The sequence below is a fragment of the Vulpes lagopus genome, chromosome 3 (assembly GCF_018345385.1).
Source record: "Vulpes lagopus strain Blue_001 chromosome 3, ASM1834538v1, whole genome shotgun sequence".
In the NCBI taxonomy this organism is placed as follows: Eukaryota; Metazoa; Chordata; class Mammalia; order Carnivora; family Canidae; genus Vulpes; species Vulpes lagopus.
The window spans coordinates 64,348,656-64,366,160 of NC_054826.1; the positions used below are offsets into that span (position 1 = coordinate 64,348,656).

Below are 17,505 nucleotides of genomic sequence, written 5' to 3' on the forward strand. Positions count from 1 at the left end.
AACCGCTGCGCCACCCAGAGTTCCCTACCATATCTTCTTTATCCATTCGTCAGTTATGCTGTTTCCATAATTTGGCTATTATACAGGATGCTGCTATAAACATCCGGGTCCATGTATTCCTTTGAATTAGTATTTTTATATTAAAAATAAAAAAGGGAATTTTAAACATTTTCAAAAGTATACAGAAGAGTAAATACTGCCCCTCCATGGATTCCTTGCCTAGTATCAGTAATTATAACTTATGGCCAGGCTAGTTTTATCTGTACTTCTACCTAGTTACCCCACTCCTGGATTATTTTGAATCGAATTCCAGTTATTATTTCACCTTTTCCATAAGTATTTTTTGTATGTACCTCTAAAGCAGGAAATCACTTTAATTTTAATTTAATTTAATTTAATTTTTATTTTATTTTATTTTATTTTATTTTTTAGGAAATTACTTTTAAACATCATTATTAGGGGATCTCTGGGTGGCTCAGCGGTTTGGCACCTGCCTTTGGCCCAGGGCGCAATCCTGGAGTCCTGGGATCGAGTTCTGCGTCAGGCTCCCAGCCTGGAGCCTGCTTCTCTCCCTCCTCCTGTGTCTCTGCCTCTCTCTCTATATATATATATATCATGAATAAATAAATAAATCTTTAAAAAAATAAACATTATCACGCTTAAAAATATTAATAATTCCTAAAAACCATGCATAACCAGTAAGTATTGAAATACACAAATATCTTATAAGTGTCATAATTTTTTAATGGTTTTGTGTGCTTGATTCCAAATTCAAGTGAGGTCTACGCATTGGGACGGATTGATAAGTCTTTTATATTTCTTTTAAACTATAGGTTTCTCCTCTATTTTTTCCTTGAAGCTGATTGTTGAACAACTAGGTAGTTTTTGTCCTATAGATTCCTCACATTCTAAAGTTTGCTGATAGTATTATAGTAGTATGTTTCTCTATTCTGTGTTTCTTGTAAATTGGTAGTTGGATCTAGAGGTTTGGTCAGATTCATGTTTGATTTATTTTGATGACTGTTGCATAGATGTCTACTGCAAAGTATGATATTTTTAAAGACTGTATTTATGAAACTGAATAAAAAAGAAGCCAAATAACAGGATAAACAAGGCTAATTTTCTAGGAGAGTCAGGTTTATGTTAATAGTTTGTGAATGGCTGGGGGCCGGGGAGCATGTTCCCATTGGTACATTTGCAGATTTAGTTGCTCCAAGTGACTTCCTCCTTTCTTAAATATTTCTTTTGGACCCGAGGTAACAAAGGACCAGATAAAAGCAATAAAATATTACATTGGTAATTTATTGAAAATAGGTAGCCATCTCACTATACTGCTGATACCTGAATATGTACAAAAATTTTCATATACTAAAATATGAAAACAAATTAGCTCTTGGTATCTTTGAGAACCTAAAGGGTTTTCTCTAAACCTGTTTTCTGATTTAATTCAGTTGTTTAATTCACCATTGGCTTCCAGCAGTTTAGATGATTATATTCTTTAGAATCTGACCTTTGCTTTTATCAAATCATACATTTCCATCATGGGGGCATGAAGCAGAACAAGTTATATAAAAGAGCCTATATCTCCTGGGCTTCCCAGCGATTGGGTGAAGCCAAGTTCAGTACAGCACTCTTTGGGGACGGGACTGAGGATTATTCAAAGTTCAAATGTCCTTTTAAATGATTCACATTTAGGGTGCCTGGGTGGCTCATTTTGTTAAGCATCTGCCTTCAGCTCAGGTTATGTATGATCCCAGGGTCCGAGTCAGGGGTCCCTGCTCAGCAGGGAGTCTGCTTCCTCTCCCTGTGCCAGTCCCCCTGCTTGTGTTCTCTTGCTTTCTCTCTGTCAAATCAATAAATCAATAAATCAATCTTTTAAAAAATGATTCACATTTAAGGACGGTTTAGAAATGAAAATTAAAGGCGCCCACAATCAGAGCAAAAGCTGGAGCACCTGGGATAATACCAGATGTAATAAAAATTAGGTTTTAGGTATGTGTTGCTAAATAAAAGGAAAGCTCTGTCTTTTATATACGAGAGTGAAAATATGTTGATACGTGACGTTTTTATGCAATCTTTAAAACTGTCACCTTTAAAAAATTACCAAGTAATGTGTCCTTCTGGGTCATCTGGAAAGATTATAAGCAGGATCAGGACTGGTAATTGTTCAGGAGACATTGTAAATTTGGAAGCCTCCATGAAATACTTGAGCTTCTCTACATTTATCTATTGAGAGCTTCCTGTTATACTTAAATCAGATGACCTTGGCCCCTATAGCTTCTGCTTCATGGGTATACTAAATTTGTGGCATTGCTATGAATCCCAAAGGGAGATTAGATTCTTAAGAGTATGGAGGTCAGTCCCAGATACTAGCTTACCCCCATTCTTTGTTCTTTCAGGACACCTGACTGATAGTGAATGTAATCAGAAACTCACATCCAAGAAAGGGTCACTGATAGAACGCAAGAGGAGCTCTGGCCGTATTAGGAGGAGAGGTGATGAGCCACAGACCTCAGGGTACCACAGTGAAGGCAAGCCACTCTGCACTGTTTGTCTTTCTTCATTCACTCTGGGGAACTTGTGTCATACTACAGACTGACTTTTCCTTCCTGATCAAAGTGCTGTCCTTGCTTTCACACTTTGGGGTCTGGGTATCCATTTTAAGCATTTATATTTGTTTAATTCTTTGTGTTTTTAGGAGAAACACTGAAAGAGAAGCAGGCTCCTAGGAATGCCTCTAAACCATCCAGCAGCACCAATAGACTAAGGGATTTCAAAGAGACAGTCAGCAATATGATTCACAACAGACCATCCCTGGCTTCTCAGACCAACCTAGGATCTCCCTGTGTAGGGAAGGGAGGAGACCAGACTGACAAAAAGCCTCCTAGGAACCTGTCTTTACACTCTCGTGATTGGGAAGTAGAGAGTACCAGCAGTGAGTCAAAATCCAGTTCTTCTAGCAAGTATCGTCCAACGTGGAGACCCAAACGAGAGTCTCTGAATATTGACAGTATCTTTAGTAAGGACAAAAGGAAGCACTGTGGCTATACCCAGCTTAGTCCCTTTTCTGAAGATTCAGGTGAGGAGATAATTAGGGAAGATTTGGGCTTTTGAATAAAGTTGACTCATGTATTTAAAAAACCTGGATTTTTCTGGTAGACTCAGCAAGGTCCATTTTTATGCTGATGTTGAACCTTTTGGAGATAGGAGTTCAGTGAATGAGTAGCTAGCTGGAGGGAAGGGTTGGTTGTCTTAATTTGAGGCAGATGCTAAATCCACCTCCTTTTTCCCTACTTGTCCTTTGATCGGGATAGCTAAAGAATTTACACCAGATGAACTAAACAAGCCACCTGCTTACAACATTAAAGCTAGTGGACCAAGCCCCCAGTGCAAGCCCTGGGGCCCAGCACGGCCAGGCTCTCACCTTTTAGAACAGCACCCTCGCCTAATACAGCGAATGGAATCTGGCTATGAGAGCAGTGAGAGGAACAGCAACAGCCCTGTCAGCCTGGATACAGCCCTGCCTGAGAGCTCCAGTGTCTGCAGGTATTGTTTGGCCTTTGAATAGTGGCATTGTCCCTTGCAGCAATGTGAGTCACCTGGAGGTTTTTCAACTCAGATAGGTGGAGAAATGGACTTTATTACCATTTTGTGAGCAAAATATTTTTGCTTTATCAACTTTAAAAAAAAATGGAAATAAAGTTGATATACCATGTTATATTAGTTTTAGGTGTATAATATAGTGGTTGAACAATCTGTATATTATTACTATGCTCACCACAATAAATGCCATTACCATGTAATATTATTACAATATCATTGATTGTATTCTCTGTGCTGTACTTTTCATGCCTGTGATGTATTTATTTTATAACTGGAAATTTGTACCTCTTAATCTCAGTTATTTCACCCTTCCCCCAGCCTTTTTTCCCCTGGCAACCACCAGTTTCTTTCTGTATTTGTGATTCTCTTTCTGTTTTTTGTTTGCTCATTTGTTTTGATTCCACATAAAAGTGAAATCCTATATAGTATTTGTCTTTCTCTGTGACTTATTTCACTTAGCATAACAATTACCTGTGAGTCCATCCATGTTGTCATAAATGGCAAAATTTCATTCCCTTTTTATGGCTTAGTAATATTCCATTGTTTATATATACCTTATCTTCTTTATCTGTTCATCTCTTAATGGGCACTTAGGTTGCTTCCATTTCTTGGCTGTTGAAAATAATGCCACAATAAGCAAGGGAATGCTCTGTCAACTTTCTATGGCAACAGCACCCTCTGCTGGAAGAAGAAGCAAAGACATTTGAGAAAGGAGAGAACTTTATTATATGTAAAATAATTATTTAGTAAATAATGTGATGGAAAAATTAGTGAATCAAAACCTATAGTTCTATAATCAGAAAACAGAATAGTTATTTATTTTTTCATTTATAATAGATTCTTTTTTTTTAAAAAGATTTATTTATTTATTTATTCATGATAGAGAGAGAGAGAGAGAGAGGCAGAGAGAGGCAGAGACACAGGAGGAGGGAGAAGCAGGCTCCATGCTGGGAGCCGATGCGGGACTTGATCCCGGGACTCCAGGATCGTGCCCTGGGCCAAAGGCAGGCGCTAAACCGCTGAGCCACCCAGGGATCCCCTAGATTCATTTTTTTAAGGGTCACAGGATTTCTGTGTTTTATAAGCCAATGATATTTATAATTTAAGATAACACAGTTCAATAGTGCTTATTGTACCCTGTTCATAGGGCCCAGTTTGCTTTATAAATTTCAGATCTTCATACATTGTTTCTACTGAATTGCCACAGAGGCAAGTTCCTTAACAGAGTTGCTGCTTTACAGAGTGATTTTATCTTCTACAAGGGTGATAATCACATCCTCATATTTTTCCCACTGCTTATCCTCTGGACACAGGACCCTGTTGAGTTTTACACATGAGAAGATGGCTACAAAGGTATAAGGAATAGGAAGGCAATACATATGAGAGCTTATATTTATTAATTCATTATAAGTTTTGTGTCAGACACTGCTAGATGCACAAAATGTGAATGAAGTGAGATAAGATGGGGGAACTACTTTCAGAAGTAATTTAACAAATTCTTTAATTGTATATTAGTTTGATGTTTTATTGTATTTTTTAGGGACTTTAGTCCTAGGAATGTTGTAAGTTATCACCCTTCCAATATTTTCACTACACTCTGGTTTATCTTTTGAAGGGATCCAAGTGCTAAGAAATCAGCTGGGTTGGCACCTTCCTGGCGTCACATCCCAAAGTCTCACAGCAGTAGTATCCTGGAGGCAGACTCCACAGCATCCAGGAGTAGCTGGACAAAGAATCTCCCCCTCTCAGGTAAGCAGAAAGACACTGGATTGGGAGGACTGGATTTGACTGCCAGTTCTATTTGGAAAATAGCCTTACCTGAGCACATTTGAAGTTGGAGGACAGTTGTACTTAACGTTTTCCATCAGTATGTAAGTATGGAGGCATTTGAGCCATTCCATCTTTGGATTTATCTAGCTTTTGCTCTTTATCATGGCTTGCCTGATTATTCTTTCCAACTTAGGGATAGCCCTTGTGGGAATAAGAAGGAACAGAAATAGGGTGAACAGTGTCAGTAGCACCTGCATTACTAAGAAGAGTAAGTTCTGGGTTTTTTCCCCATGGAATAGAGGAAGCCTCATGGGAGTGGATTTCTTATTGTTTAGTTCTGTGAATTAAGATGACAAAAGAAGACATGAAGGCTATGGGCAAAACTGAGGAATAAGTAAGTCAAACCTATCCTTGTTCCTGCCTCTATATTAGCCTGCCCAGTATCCTTGTTTTCTTTTCCTTCATGAGTGTGCCTTGTGTCCTCATACTCGCTCCCCTGTTTTTTGTTGTTGTTACTGTTTTTCACAGAGAGTGCAGGCAGCAGGAGGGGTAGGGGGAGAGAGATAGAGGGGCTTAAGCAGACTTTACACTGAGCTCAGAGCTCGATCTCATGACCCTGAGATCATGACCCGAGCTGAAACCAAGGGTCTGATGCTTACCCAAGTATACCACCCAGGGGCTCCTTGATCCTATCATTTTAGTCTGGCAGAAAGCAAAAAATTTATCTAATAATTTTCATCATTCTTTTAAAAAATTACAGGAGTAAAAATAAGTCCAATAATTTAGTAACCTGCCCTTTCCGTCTTCAGATTGAAGGAACCAGTATTATCATCAGGGTATATATTTTTTTACATTTTTTTCTATGCCTATACAAATATATAGATAATCTTATTACTACCGTTTTTTTTAAATAAAATTAATTCATACTATATATATTATTCTGTCACTTGATTTTTCACTTAATATAGACACCCTTTTAGATCTGTTTGATTCCATCTATGAACATTTATAAAATTGAATTTTTACTGGATATTTTACAAACTTTTTTTTTTAATTTTATTTATGATAGTCACACACACAGAGAGAGAGAGAGAGAGAGAGAGAGAGAGGCAGAGACATAGGCAGAGGGAGAAGCAGGCTCCATGCACCGGGAGCCCGACGTGGGATTCGATCCCGGGTCTCCAGGATCGCGCCCTGGGCCAAAGGCAGGCGCCAAACCACTGCGCCACCCAGGGATCCCTACAAACTCTTTTAAGATTTATTATCTTTAGAGAGAGGAGATCATGGGGAAGGGAGCGGGAGAGAGAATCTTAAGTAGACTCCATGCTGAGTTCAGAGTCTGACAGGGTGCTCAGTCTCTTGAACGTGAGGTCATGATATGAGCCAAAATCAAGAGTCTGACTCTTAACCAAGTGAGCCACCCAGGCGCCTCTACAAACTCTTTTTTTTTTTTTTTTTTAAAGGAGTATTTCTTTTTTTTTTAATTTTTTTTTAATTTTTATTTATTTATGATAGTCACAGAGAGAGAGAGAGAGAGAGAGAGAGGCAGAGACACAGGCGGAGGAGGAAGCAGGCTCCATGCACCGGGAGCCTGACGTGGGATTCGATCCCGGGTCTCCAGGATCGCGCCCTGGGCCAAAGGCAGGCGCCAAACCGCTGCGCCACCCAGGGATCCCCGACAAACTCTTTTTTTACTGGAGAGTTGACACATCTCTTTAAAGAGATGTTGGAAGTTAAGGCTGAGAAATTGACTTGTTTGAAGCTTCCCAATGAGTTAGTGGCAACATGTAACTAAGAATGCTGTCTCATGGTTAAGATCATGGATCATGAATTTAACCTATTTGACTTTAGTTCAGCTCTACCACTTACCATCTTTGTCACCTTGGGCAAGTTTGTTTATTTATTTATTTATTTATTTATTTATTTATTTATTCTCTTTGTGAATCCATTTCTTCATTCCTAAAATATGGGCAATAATAGTATCTACTTCAGAGGTTGTCATGAGAATTAAATGAAATAATATAGATAAAAGTGCTTAAAACTGTGCCCATCACATAGTAAGTGCTCAAAAAATGTTAGTTTTCACATTGTTATTGTTGTAATAAATCACTCAATAAATATTTTACCATTGTCATCATTATCATCATTGTTATTATAGTTTATAGCCCAGATCTCACCCTGAATCTGACGTAGAAGGCACTATCCAAAGCATGAACTCCAAATTGAATCAAGAGTTCCAAAGGAAAGGCAGTGCAGTGGCCATAAATGCAGCAGGTGCTTAGCTGTAGTTGTAGAAATGTGACAATTTTTCTTCTCCCTTGTTTGTATTCAGGTGGGGAGATATCTTCCAAAAGTGAATTGGATGAACTGCAAGAGGAAGTGGCCAGGAGGGCCCAGGAACAGGAACTTCGAAGGAAACGGGAGAAGGAATTAGAGGCAGCTAAAGGGTTTAATCCTCATCCCAGTCGCTTCATGGACTTGGATGAACTGCAGAATCAGGGTAATTGTTATGATGGGGACAGAGAGAGAGGGAAAAAACATATTCAGGCCTGTAAATTCCTGTCTTCTGTTCAGCTAAATTGTATTTTATCATAATTCACTCATTTTAGTGAAAACTAGTGAAAGTAGGAGGTGAGCCTATTGATTGGAAGACAGACACTGATTTTGGGCTCATCTATTGAAAGTGTATAGTTTAGAGATAGTACATGGTTCATGGAAGAATATTTCCCATGAGTACCTGTAGAAGGTGTAAATAAAACTAGTCACAATTCAGAAACAGCAGAATAGGGGAGTTGAGTTGAGCCAGACTGATGAGGGAAATTCTATCCTTGAAATTGCCCACCTGGAGTTTCAGGGAAACAGGTCTACTAAACAGGTTCTAAGAACACAAAGCTTGATTGCCTTTTGATCCTCTGATGAATCCTTTCCCAATCTTATATGATTTTCATTTACTTAACAAGGCTTCCCCAAATGCCCTACACTAGTTACTTTTTTCCTTCACTTGCTTTAGGATGTTTTTTTGTACTAGAAGAGACGAGTTTTCAAAATAGGAGGTTTTATTTTTTAAAGATTTTATTTATTTATTCATGAGAGACAGAGGCAGAGACATAGGCAGAGGGAGAAGCAGGCTCCCCTCGGGGAGCCAGATGTGAGATTCAATCCCAGGACTCCGGGACCATGACCTAAGCCAAGGGAGATGCTCAACCACTGAGCCACCCAGGTGCCCCCAAAATAGGAGTTGAAAAAGACTGAAGTATATACCTTAAATAGACTCCTGAAACTTACATCTCTGTTTTTCTTTCTATAAAATGAACTTCTTGTTCTTATTATCCAGAATCCCCAGATGGAACAAATTATGCTAAAACAGTGCAAAGAATAGGAGTCACTGCTCTTTTGGGTGGTTGCTTTCTTGTTGACCACTTCACACTTTTTGTCAACACTTAATTTGAAGAAGCTTAATTTGGGGCCTATTTGGGGACCATTTTTCTCCTCTAATCCTACTGTCTTTTGATTTGAGGCAATTGTTGCTTTATATTTCCTAAGGCATTGTATTTATTTCTAAATTTTAAATTTCTAATTCCTTAATTGTCCCTACATTTGGATAGTCTTCTCTCCCTTTTGAGGAAGAAGACATGCCACATTTGAGTCTCAGGTTTATATTGTTTCTGAAGGAGGATACTTGTCATCTCCTTTCCTTACCTTTTTTCCTTCCTCTCTTATGTTGGGCAGTAGATGAAAGTTGAGAGAGAATCTTTCTGGCCATATTTCATTGCCAATTCTCAATACACTTTGATTCACAATCTCTAGGAAGAGCAAGGAATAGAAGGCTAAGGTTCTAGAAGTTTAGAATTAAAATCTACTATAGTGATTGATCAACTATAGTCTGCCTATATATCCATAGAGAACTTTTTTTTTGTTTTAATGGCTCTCACTACCAACTCTGATTATGAAGATTATATAGATTTAGTTGATGTCAAATATTGTGAGAAAACTTTAGGCCTAGATGGTGGGGTATCATATCTCTTGATGGGACTGAATGCCAGGTTCTTCAGAACCAGCTTCTATTTCCTCTTTTTCTTTTTTTTAAAGATTTCTTTATTTATTCATGAGAGACATACAGAGAGAGAGAGAGAGAAAGAGAGAGGGGGGGGGGGGCAGAGACTAGGCAGAAGGAGAAACAGGCTCCTCGCAGGGAGTCCGATGTGGGACTTGATCCCAGGACTCTGAAATCACGACCTGAGCCAAAGGCAGACGCTCAACCACTGAGCCACTCAGACATTCCCCCAACTTCTATTTCCTTAGCCTTCTCATTGCTCTCCAAAGCCACAGTGAATTAGGAAGTGAATGTTAGGTGTGCAGAAGAGTCTTTCTTACCATGTCCAGCTGGAGGTAAGTGGAGGCTGGGGACCTTATGGGAGAAATGACTCTGACATTTCAGTATTTTTTCTTGTGAGCTTATGAACACTTACCATTAATCCCAATCGTGGGTGAATTTACAATACATTTACAGTTTATGGTTATGAGTGCGTAAAAGCCAACAGGGTACATAAACTTGAGTGTTCTTTTACAAAAATTGCCCTTATGGTACTTTCTTGCATTTTCATCTGGCATGATATTTGAACTCTTTTGTGCCTGCTTTGGTATGTATTTGCTTTCAGAGGAGGAAGGAGTATTTCATGCTAACTGTGTGGGAAAGTGACTTTTGCAGTAGGTTTGGTGGTTAAGGATATGATGAAAGAAAATACTTAGCACTACTGACAAAAAAAATGTATGCTTGCAAACCAGTAAGGGCTGTTCAACTGCCCTGGTAGATATATTGAGGTTAGGAACTGTAGAGTACCTATGCCCAAGAGGTGTACTAATTTTCCAGTTGAGGGTGGCACAGAGAGGACTGTGAATTGATGTAGAAAAGGAATTTTACAGATGGCTTTCCACAGAGTCGTGAAGCCACTTTTGCCTTAACACAGCAGTAGAGGTCTCTGTGGAGGTCTGTGACATTCTGACACTGATTGGCAAGATGTATTTTGTTGCACTGTGGAAAAACAGATCAGTTCCAGGCATAAGAATCCACCTTCTGCTATAGATAATACCTTGGTCTTTTCTTGAGGGATCCCTTAAAAGCTCTTGGAATATGTGGTGGTGGATGATATACTCCTCTTTCATGATCTTGGCAATGTCTTGGCTAAGGCAAAAACGGATGTCCTACATGTTTCAGAGAATTGTTCATAGCAGTGGAGAGTTAGAATCATGGTAGATCAAAGGCTCAGCAGCAAGGAACTATGTGCACCGAAGGGAAACATCACTACGTAGAAAAAGTTGGAACCAATTTTAATGAAAATGAAAAGTGCTGGCCCTTTCAGGGAGGAGTGACGGCTTTGAGAGGTCCTTGCAAGAGGCAGATTCAGTGTTTGAAGAGTCCCTGCATCTGGAACAGAAGGGAGACTGTGCTGCAGCTTTGGCTCTCTGTAACGAAGCTATCTGTAAGTAACTCTAACTGCTACAGCTATGGCAATTTTGACTAACTTCGTGATAGGTATCATTAGAGACATCACTCAGATGGGATGAAAGCAGCTTTATGACTCCTTACTGTCACTCTCCTAAACTGAGGCTCTTTAGCTATCTTTGCCCTTCACATTTCTAAGGGCACCATGTGCTGTCACTGTGGCCTATGGATATTTACTGGAATAAGCTCAGCCAGAGTCCACAGATGAACTGTCCAGCCATGCCTACCTTCTTATCCCAAGATAAAGTTAGACCTCGGATTTGAGGTTAGTCTGCTCTTTCCTAGTCACTGATTAGCTAGGTAGAGCTTATGACAAGAAGAAATGAATATATTGACTGTGACTTCCCAGGCCTGTGACTTTGCACTGCATATTTGATTCATGTTTCTCTTCTGCTTTCCTGGTATGCTGCACTGTAAGGCCACAGTGAAGGACTAAGGCTTAAAATTTATATCTAGTTTTAAAATGTGACCCACAAGGAGCTGTGTTCTATAAAGACAGATGCAGATTTGGATCTTATTTCTCCTGTTGGCTGTCGGGAAGGGGAAGTTGGGAGCAAAGTGTGGAGACCAGACGACAGGTCAGTTGCAAAGGACGAGAGTAGCAGTCTCTAAGATGGAAGCACCAGTTTCTCTTCTGACTCATTTTAGTTTAGCTTTTTGTTTGTTTGTTTGTTTTTTAAATTTGAATTAACCTGTTTGGCCTCCATGGTTTCCATGAATGTTCCTTAGAGCCAGAGCCAGTTCTATACCCTGGACAGTATGTGCATGGTCCATGCCTTGCATTCCTGCTGCATATTTTGAGTTTTACTGCATATCTTTGCTCATTTTTGGTTCAATTTTATTTTTATTTTTGTTTGTATTTTGTGTTCTGTTTCTGCTATATTTTCTTTTGCATTTTAGCTAAACTAAGACTTGCCCTGCATGGTGCCAGCTCTAGCACGCACAGCAGAGCCCTAGTCGATAAGAAGTTGCAAATCAGTATTCGAAAAGCTCGGAGCCTACAGGAACGCATGCAGCAGCAGCAATCATCGCCGCAGCCGTCGCAGCCCTCAGCCTGCCTCCCCTCACAGGGGGCGGCCCTCCCTCAGCCAACAAGGTAGTGCCTGGGATCCACTGTAGTTTATGGACACCAGGGGAGGAAGTGACCATGGGTCAGAGCTCTCCTTGTCTTGGTGACTACAGGGAACAGAGAAGAGTCCTCTGAAAAGATTTTCTTCTCAGGTCAGACATATGGCGGAAAACTCATCTCATTGCTGGTCCTTCTCTTAATAGTTCCTAGAAAGATACAGAAAATATGGCATAATAAATAGATCATTTGTCCATATTTCCTGTGGGTGAGTTTGTCCCTGGACTTGTGTAATATCATGATTATTAAATTTGTACGTATTATGTCCTCAGACATGGCAATATGATCTATATTGCAATAGAAACCATGTGATTTGTTTTGGGGATTTCAGAGCTTCCTGTCCCTCGTGGAAATGGAGAAAGCAGTCCTTGCTCTGATTGAACCATAGAAAAGAAACACAAAGATTCCCTTTGTTTTGTTTTGTTATGGGCAGCACTAGGAAAAAGTCCCCAGGGCCACTGGTGTAGTTTTTATACTTTAGCTCTTGAATTTAGTTCTTGCTTAAAATACATAGATTTAAGTTAAAGAATAATTTTGGCTGTTGATAAACCTTATAGTTCTCAGAATATAAATATTATAAAAACAGCTAACATTTATTGAACATTTTTTAAAAAAGATTTTATTAACTTGTTTTTAGAGAGCAAGCAAGAGCAGGGGGAGGGTAGAGGGAAAGGGAAAGAGAGAATCTTAAGCAGAGTCCAACACTGAATGTGTAGTACAGCATAGGGCTGGATCCTACAACCACGAGATCGTGACCTAAGCTGAAACCAAGAGTTGGATGCTCAACTGACTGAGCCACCCAGGCACCCCCATTTATTGTCTAGGGACTAAAGTAAACACTTTAATTCTCACAATAACCTTAGGAGATAGGAACTATTATTTAGCAATATTTTATAAATAAGGAAACTCAAGCTCAGGGAGTATAAAATCTATAAGGTACCCAGGATTACTCAGCTAGTAAGTGGTAGAGGTGTGGATTTCAGATCCAGGTCTGTTTATCTCCATTAGGTCTCCTCCCTAAGTATAATGACATAGTGCACCTGGGTGGCTTAGTGGTTGAGCATCTGCCTTTGCCTCAGCTCGTGATCCCTGGGGTCCTGGGATTGAGACCTGCATCAGGCTCCCTGGAGGGAGCCTGCTTCTCTCTGCCTATGTCTCTGCCTCTTTCTCTCTGTGTCTCTCATGGATAAATAAAAAGAGGCAGAAACGGGAAAAGCAGGCTCCTCACATGGAGACTGATGTGGGACTCACTCTCCCAGGATGCTGGGATCCCGACCTGGGCCAAAGGCAGACTCTCAACCGTTGAGCCACCCAGGTGCCCCTAAATAAATAAAATCTTAAAAAAAAAAGTATAATGACATATTCTTCATAATGTTGTAAGGGTGACTGGGTGGCTATACCCATAAAACTTGATGGTATATTATCATTCAAATTTAATGCTAATAGTAGGACCTTCCTTTTTCTTCTTTTTCCTACAGTATACTCTAGTAGTTGAATGCTGATCTGAGAATCTGATCAGAGATATGTTTTAAATATAAGCAATCTAGGCAGCTAAACTATTTCTAGAAAACTTAAGCCACTTGATGTATGTGAGTAATTGAGGGTTTTAAGTGCTTTTCAGGTCAGAAATTAAAAAAAATGGTAAGAAACCTAGTAAATGCAGTTAATTCCTATTTTTACTCCCAAATCTCAAGAGTCACAGTGCATAACTTTGGGAAAATATCTCAGTGAATAATACAACCAAATCCAGATTATGAAAGCATACTTGAAGTGTTTGAATTCTGTGTAATTCCATGAACTCAAATCACCCTGTATTTGTCAATGTGCCTTTTGGTTATTTTGGCTCATTTGCCTCTCAGGACCCCAGGTAGGAGTGATTTCTAGGCTTTGCTCACCTTCATGTCATCTGCATGTGGGATTAGCAGTTTTTGTTTTTTATTTTGCTAGAAGGGTATGATTGGAATGGGACTTCAGAGGCAGTAAAGAAAATTGACAAGGACTTCACTTAATTTTATTGTATGTAGCTTTGGTGAGAGCTTTTAGTAAAGAGGATTAATATTACCTATTGCTTGGGTATGAGCTGACATGAATCTGCCTTCTCTCGTGAACTTCTGAATTGTTGACTCTACTTGTGCTTGTCTTTCTATTTATTTTTACCATTCTCTTTGTGGATGGCTAGAAATGAGAACCAAATGAACAGGTCTTTTTGTAAGTGATCTTGTCATTTAAGGCAGCTTATGACTGGCTCTCTCCATTAATTTCAGTGAACAGCCTATCCCGCTCCAAGTATTATTAAGCCAGGAGGCTCAACTGGAACCCTGCACGAATACAGAGTTTGGGGCCAGTTCTTTCATCCACTCACCTGCTTCCTGCCATGAGTCACACTCATCACTATTCCCAGAATCATCTGCCCTGTCTGTCCCACAGCACAATTCCTCTAGTAGGTCTGCCTTGAACCTTCCAACTTCAGTTGAGGAGAACAGCATTGACCCTCCTGCACTCCACAGGCAGGCCTTACCTAAAACACCAGGGAGGACTGAGAAGAATGCTCATTATGATTGGGAACCATTGGATGTACCAGAGGGTAAGCTGCAAGGCTACAGGGGTGACAACAACAGCTGTACCAGGTTCCCCCCACAAGAAGGAAGAGGCATTGGAAGAGGCATTGATCAAGAACAGTTATTCCAAGAAAAGAGGGATCCTGCTGTCTCATCCCAGATGATGCCCTGGTCACACTCAGTTGGAACAGATACCTCTGAAAGAGGAGATGCACACAGCCTAGGCTGTAGTCCTTCAAGTTCATCAGCTCAGCCCAGCCTTCCTCTGTACAGGGCCTGCCACCCCATAATGCCTGCTGCTTCCTCACCTACGCTTCACTCTCCTGATACTGTGCAGAAAACTAACCAATGCCTCCAAGCCAAAAGCCTCAAAGCTTTGTTGACTTCAAAAGTGAATGGAAGCAGTGAGGATCCCTATAGGCCAGACTTTCCCAGCACAAAGGGGCTTGTCCGCTCCCTAGCAGAGCAGTTCCAGAGGATGCAAGGCACCTCCACAAGGGATGGCACAGGTTCCCAGGATAGAAGTTTGACAAATAGTCTAAGGAAGAACTCTTCCCTTTCTGACTCTAAGCCTCCCTTCCCTCAGGGTCAAGGGAAAGGCCATTGGCCTTGGGCAAAACAACAACCCTCTTTGGATGGTAGGGACAGACTACCTTCCTGGGAAGAGCCTGCTGGTTATCCTTCTATGGCCATGAACTCTGGGCTGCCTAAAAGTGAAACTTCTAGGGGAAGACAGCCCAGGTTGGCAGAGCCAAGCATGAACCAAGGAAAACCATCTCAAGTGAGAGATGCTAGGCCTAAGGAGCTTGGCAGCAGTGTCGACTTGGGGACTTCCTTGCCTTTGGACTCCTGGGTGAATGTCACAAGGCTCTGTGATTCTCAGCTCAAACATGGGGTCCCTGGACCAGGAATGAAGTCCTCTCCCCATGATTCCCATACCTGTGCAGCCTATCCAGAAAAAAACCACATCCTTTTGCATCCACATTGGAACCAAGACACAGAGCAGGAGACTTCAGAATTGGAGTCTCTCTACCAAGCCAGTCTTCAGGCTTCTCAAGCTGGCTGTTCTGGATGGGGGCAGCAAGATGTGGCCTGGCACTCATTAAACCAAACAGGTAAGAATGGAACCATGGGCAGGGGAAGTGGGGGACATATAAAAACTGAAAGTGAAAAGACAAGATCAGAAGAGGGGTAGTGTTCTGTCCAACTAACTTCCCCAGCTTAGGAAGTTGTAGCAGATCTTCTGACTTTATTCATAAAGACTTTAGGACAAGAGCTAAACTTTTTTTCTGGCTAGAGTAGAGAATGGGGACAGAACCAATCACTCATGGTCCAGTTCCCTTCTCCTAAAGAGATCAGTGAATGCAGGGCTAAGGAGTGGTTCATTGGTCTTTGAGAGGGACTCGGGGAGGCTGAGAAGCAAAGTCATCTTTCCATGGCTTAGGAGCTGAACTAACCCAAAATCCAGCTTCCAGATCCAGCTTGCACATTGCACAGAATTCCCACATTAAGCCATATCTCCAAATGTGGCATTTCCAGATCATACCGAACCAGAAATATCAAGATCTTCCCTAATCCCTTCAGGAACTACCAGGTGTAGGATTTTCAAGGTTGTATGCCTATAGGGTACCTGTTCACTGACTATCCTTTAGATTATATTGTGTGAGGAATGAAGTCTACACCTTAAATGCACTCCACAGACTTAGTTTGGAAATTGAAGACATGAAGAATATTTATAATTTTGACTGATGTACTTAAGAACTCAAAAGCCTGAACTATTGTCCTTCATTGAACTAATGATGGAACTATTGTTTCCATCATGAATTATCATTATAAATTTAGCTAAGTCACTCTATATTCCATGGCCAAGATTTTACCTGTAAAATTAGAGAATGGGTTCAATGATTTTTTTTTTAAAGATGCCTTCCAACTCTTAAAATGATATATATGATTCTGTGAAATTGAACTCAGAATTAATTTTATCTTTAGCTCGGTATGACAGTTTCCATAACAGTACAGTTTCCTTGCATGCTGCCAACTGATGTTTAAAATGCAACCATGCAAGTATTTATTGAGTACCTAGAAGCTATCCTAGAAGCTCTTGGTGATGGTGGTGGTGGTGGGGGGGGTGCGGTAATCCCATAAATATAAGATTTGATATTAAGGTGTTTTTTAGGATATGCATCACAGTGTAGACTTTGCAATAATGTTTATTAAGTGCTTCTTAGGTACACAGGACAGGGCAGTATGGGAAGATTCTAAAGGATGAGGAAAATCTGGCAATTACCAATTAGCTTCCTGTCTAAGGGAGAAAGTATATACAAATGTCAACTATTTGAAGATAATAATAAATACATATAAAAGAATATATTGCAATTGAAATTAAGCTAACTGAATGTCAAACATTATATTACAAAAAAAAAAAAAGCCCAAACAAAAAACCTCTCAAAATAGGAACATTTTTCATTGTAGATACTTTTAAAAATAAATAAAGTAACAAAAATCATTGATAATTCCACTCATAATTTCATGAGTTTACTTCTGGCTTTGTTTTTAATGCATTTTGTTTTGTTTTTATAAAAAGCAAATCTTTACAATATATACAATTTATTCTCATGATATTCTTACATTACATCCTTGAGCATTTTTCCTTTGAAAAAAACTAGGTTTAAGGACTGGCAATATGCTGCATATCAATGTACTGTAGTATATTCAACCATTTTACTCTACTTTTTATCCTTCTAATTTTTAGATAAATAGATGATGAATGTCTTTATATATTAGTGTTTGGCCATGATTCTGATGAGCTCTTCAGAATAAATTTTTAGAAGGATAATAACTAATTGAAGGTTATATATTTTAAAAAATTTATTGATATGTACTGGTAAATTAGCCTTCAGGAAGCTTAAACTTCTGAAAACAATTTGAAAAGAGTACCTACCAAA

General features: G+C 39.8%; 1 protein-coding gene across 18 annotated transcripts in view; it reads left to right on the plus strand.

Annotated features, from left to right (window-relative positions):
* The window catches only part of USP54 (ubiquitin specific peptidase 54), a 118,679-nt gene that overhangs the window by 87,661 nt on the left and 13,513 nt on the right, over positions 1 to 17,505 (plus strand). For 11 of the 18 annotated variants that reach the window (XR_005986884.1, XM_041749565.1, XM_041749567.1 and 8 more), the window contains 8 exons: positions 2,400 to 2,531; positions 2,699 to 3,079; positions 3,315 to 3,546; positions 5,219 to 5,352; positions 7,706 to 7,873; positions 10,719 to 10,853; positions 11,777 to 11,972; positions 14,267 to 15,675. Coding sequence is in view for 17 of the 18 variants with exons in the window: in XM_041749565.1 (XP_041605499.1) it covers positions 2,400 to 2,531; positions 2,699 to 3,079; positions 3,315 to 3,546; positions 5,219 to 5,352; positions 7,706 to 7,873; positions 10,719 to 10,853; positions 11,777 to 11,972; positions 14,267 to 15,675 (2,787 nt within the window). In the remaining variant the exon portion in view is untranslated. The remainder of the gene's footprint in view (positions 1 to 2,399; positions 2,532 to 2,698; positions 3,080 to 3,314; positions 3,547 to 5,218; positions 5,353 to 7,705; positions 7,874 to 10,718; positions 10,854 to 11,776; positions 11,973 to 14,266; positions 15,676 to 17,505) is intronic. The other 7 variants (XM_041749571.1, XM_041749573.1, XM_041749577.1 and 4 more) reach the window with 2 other exon arrangements.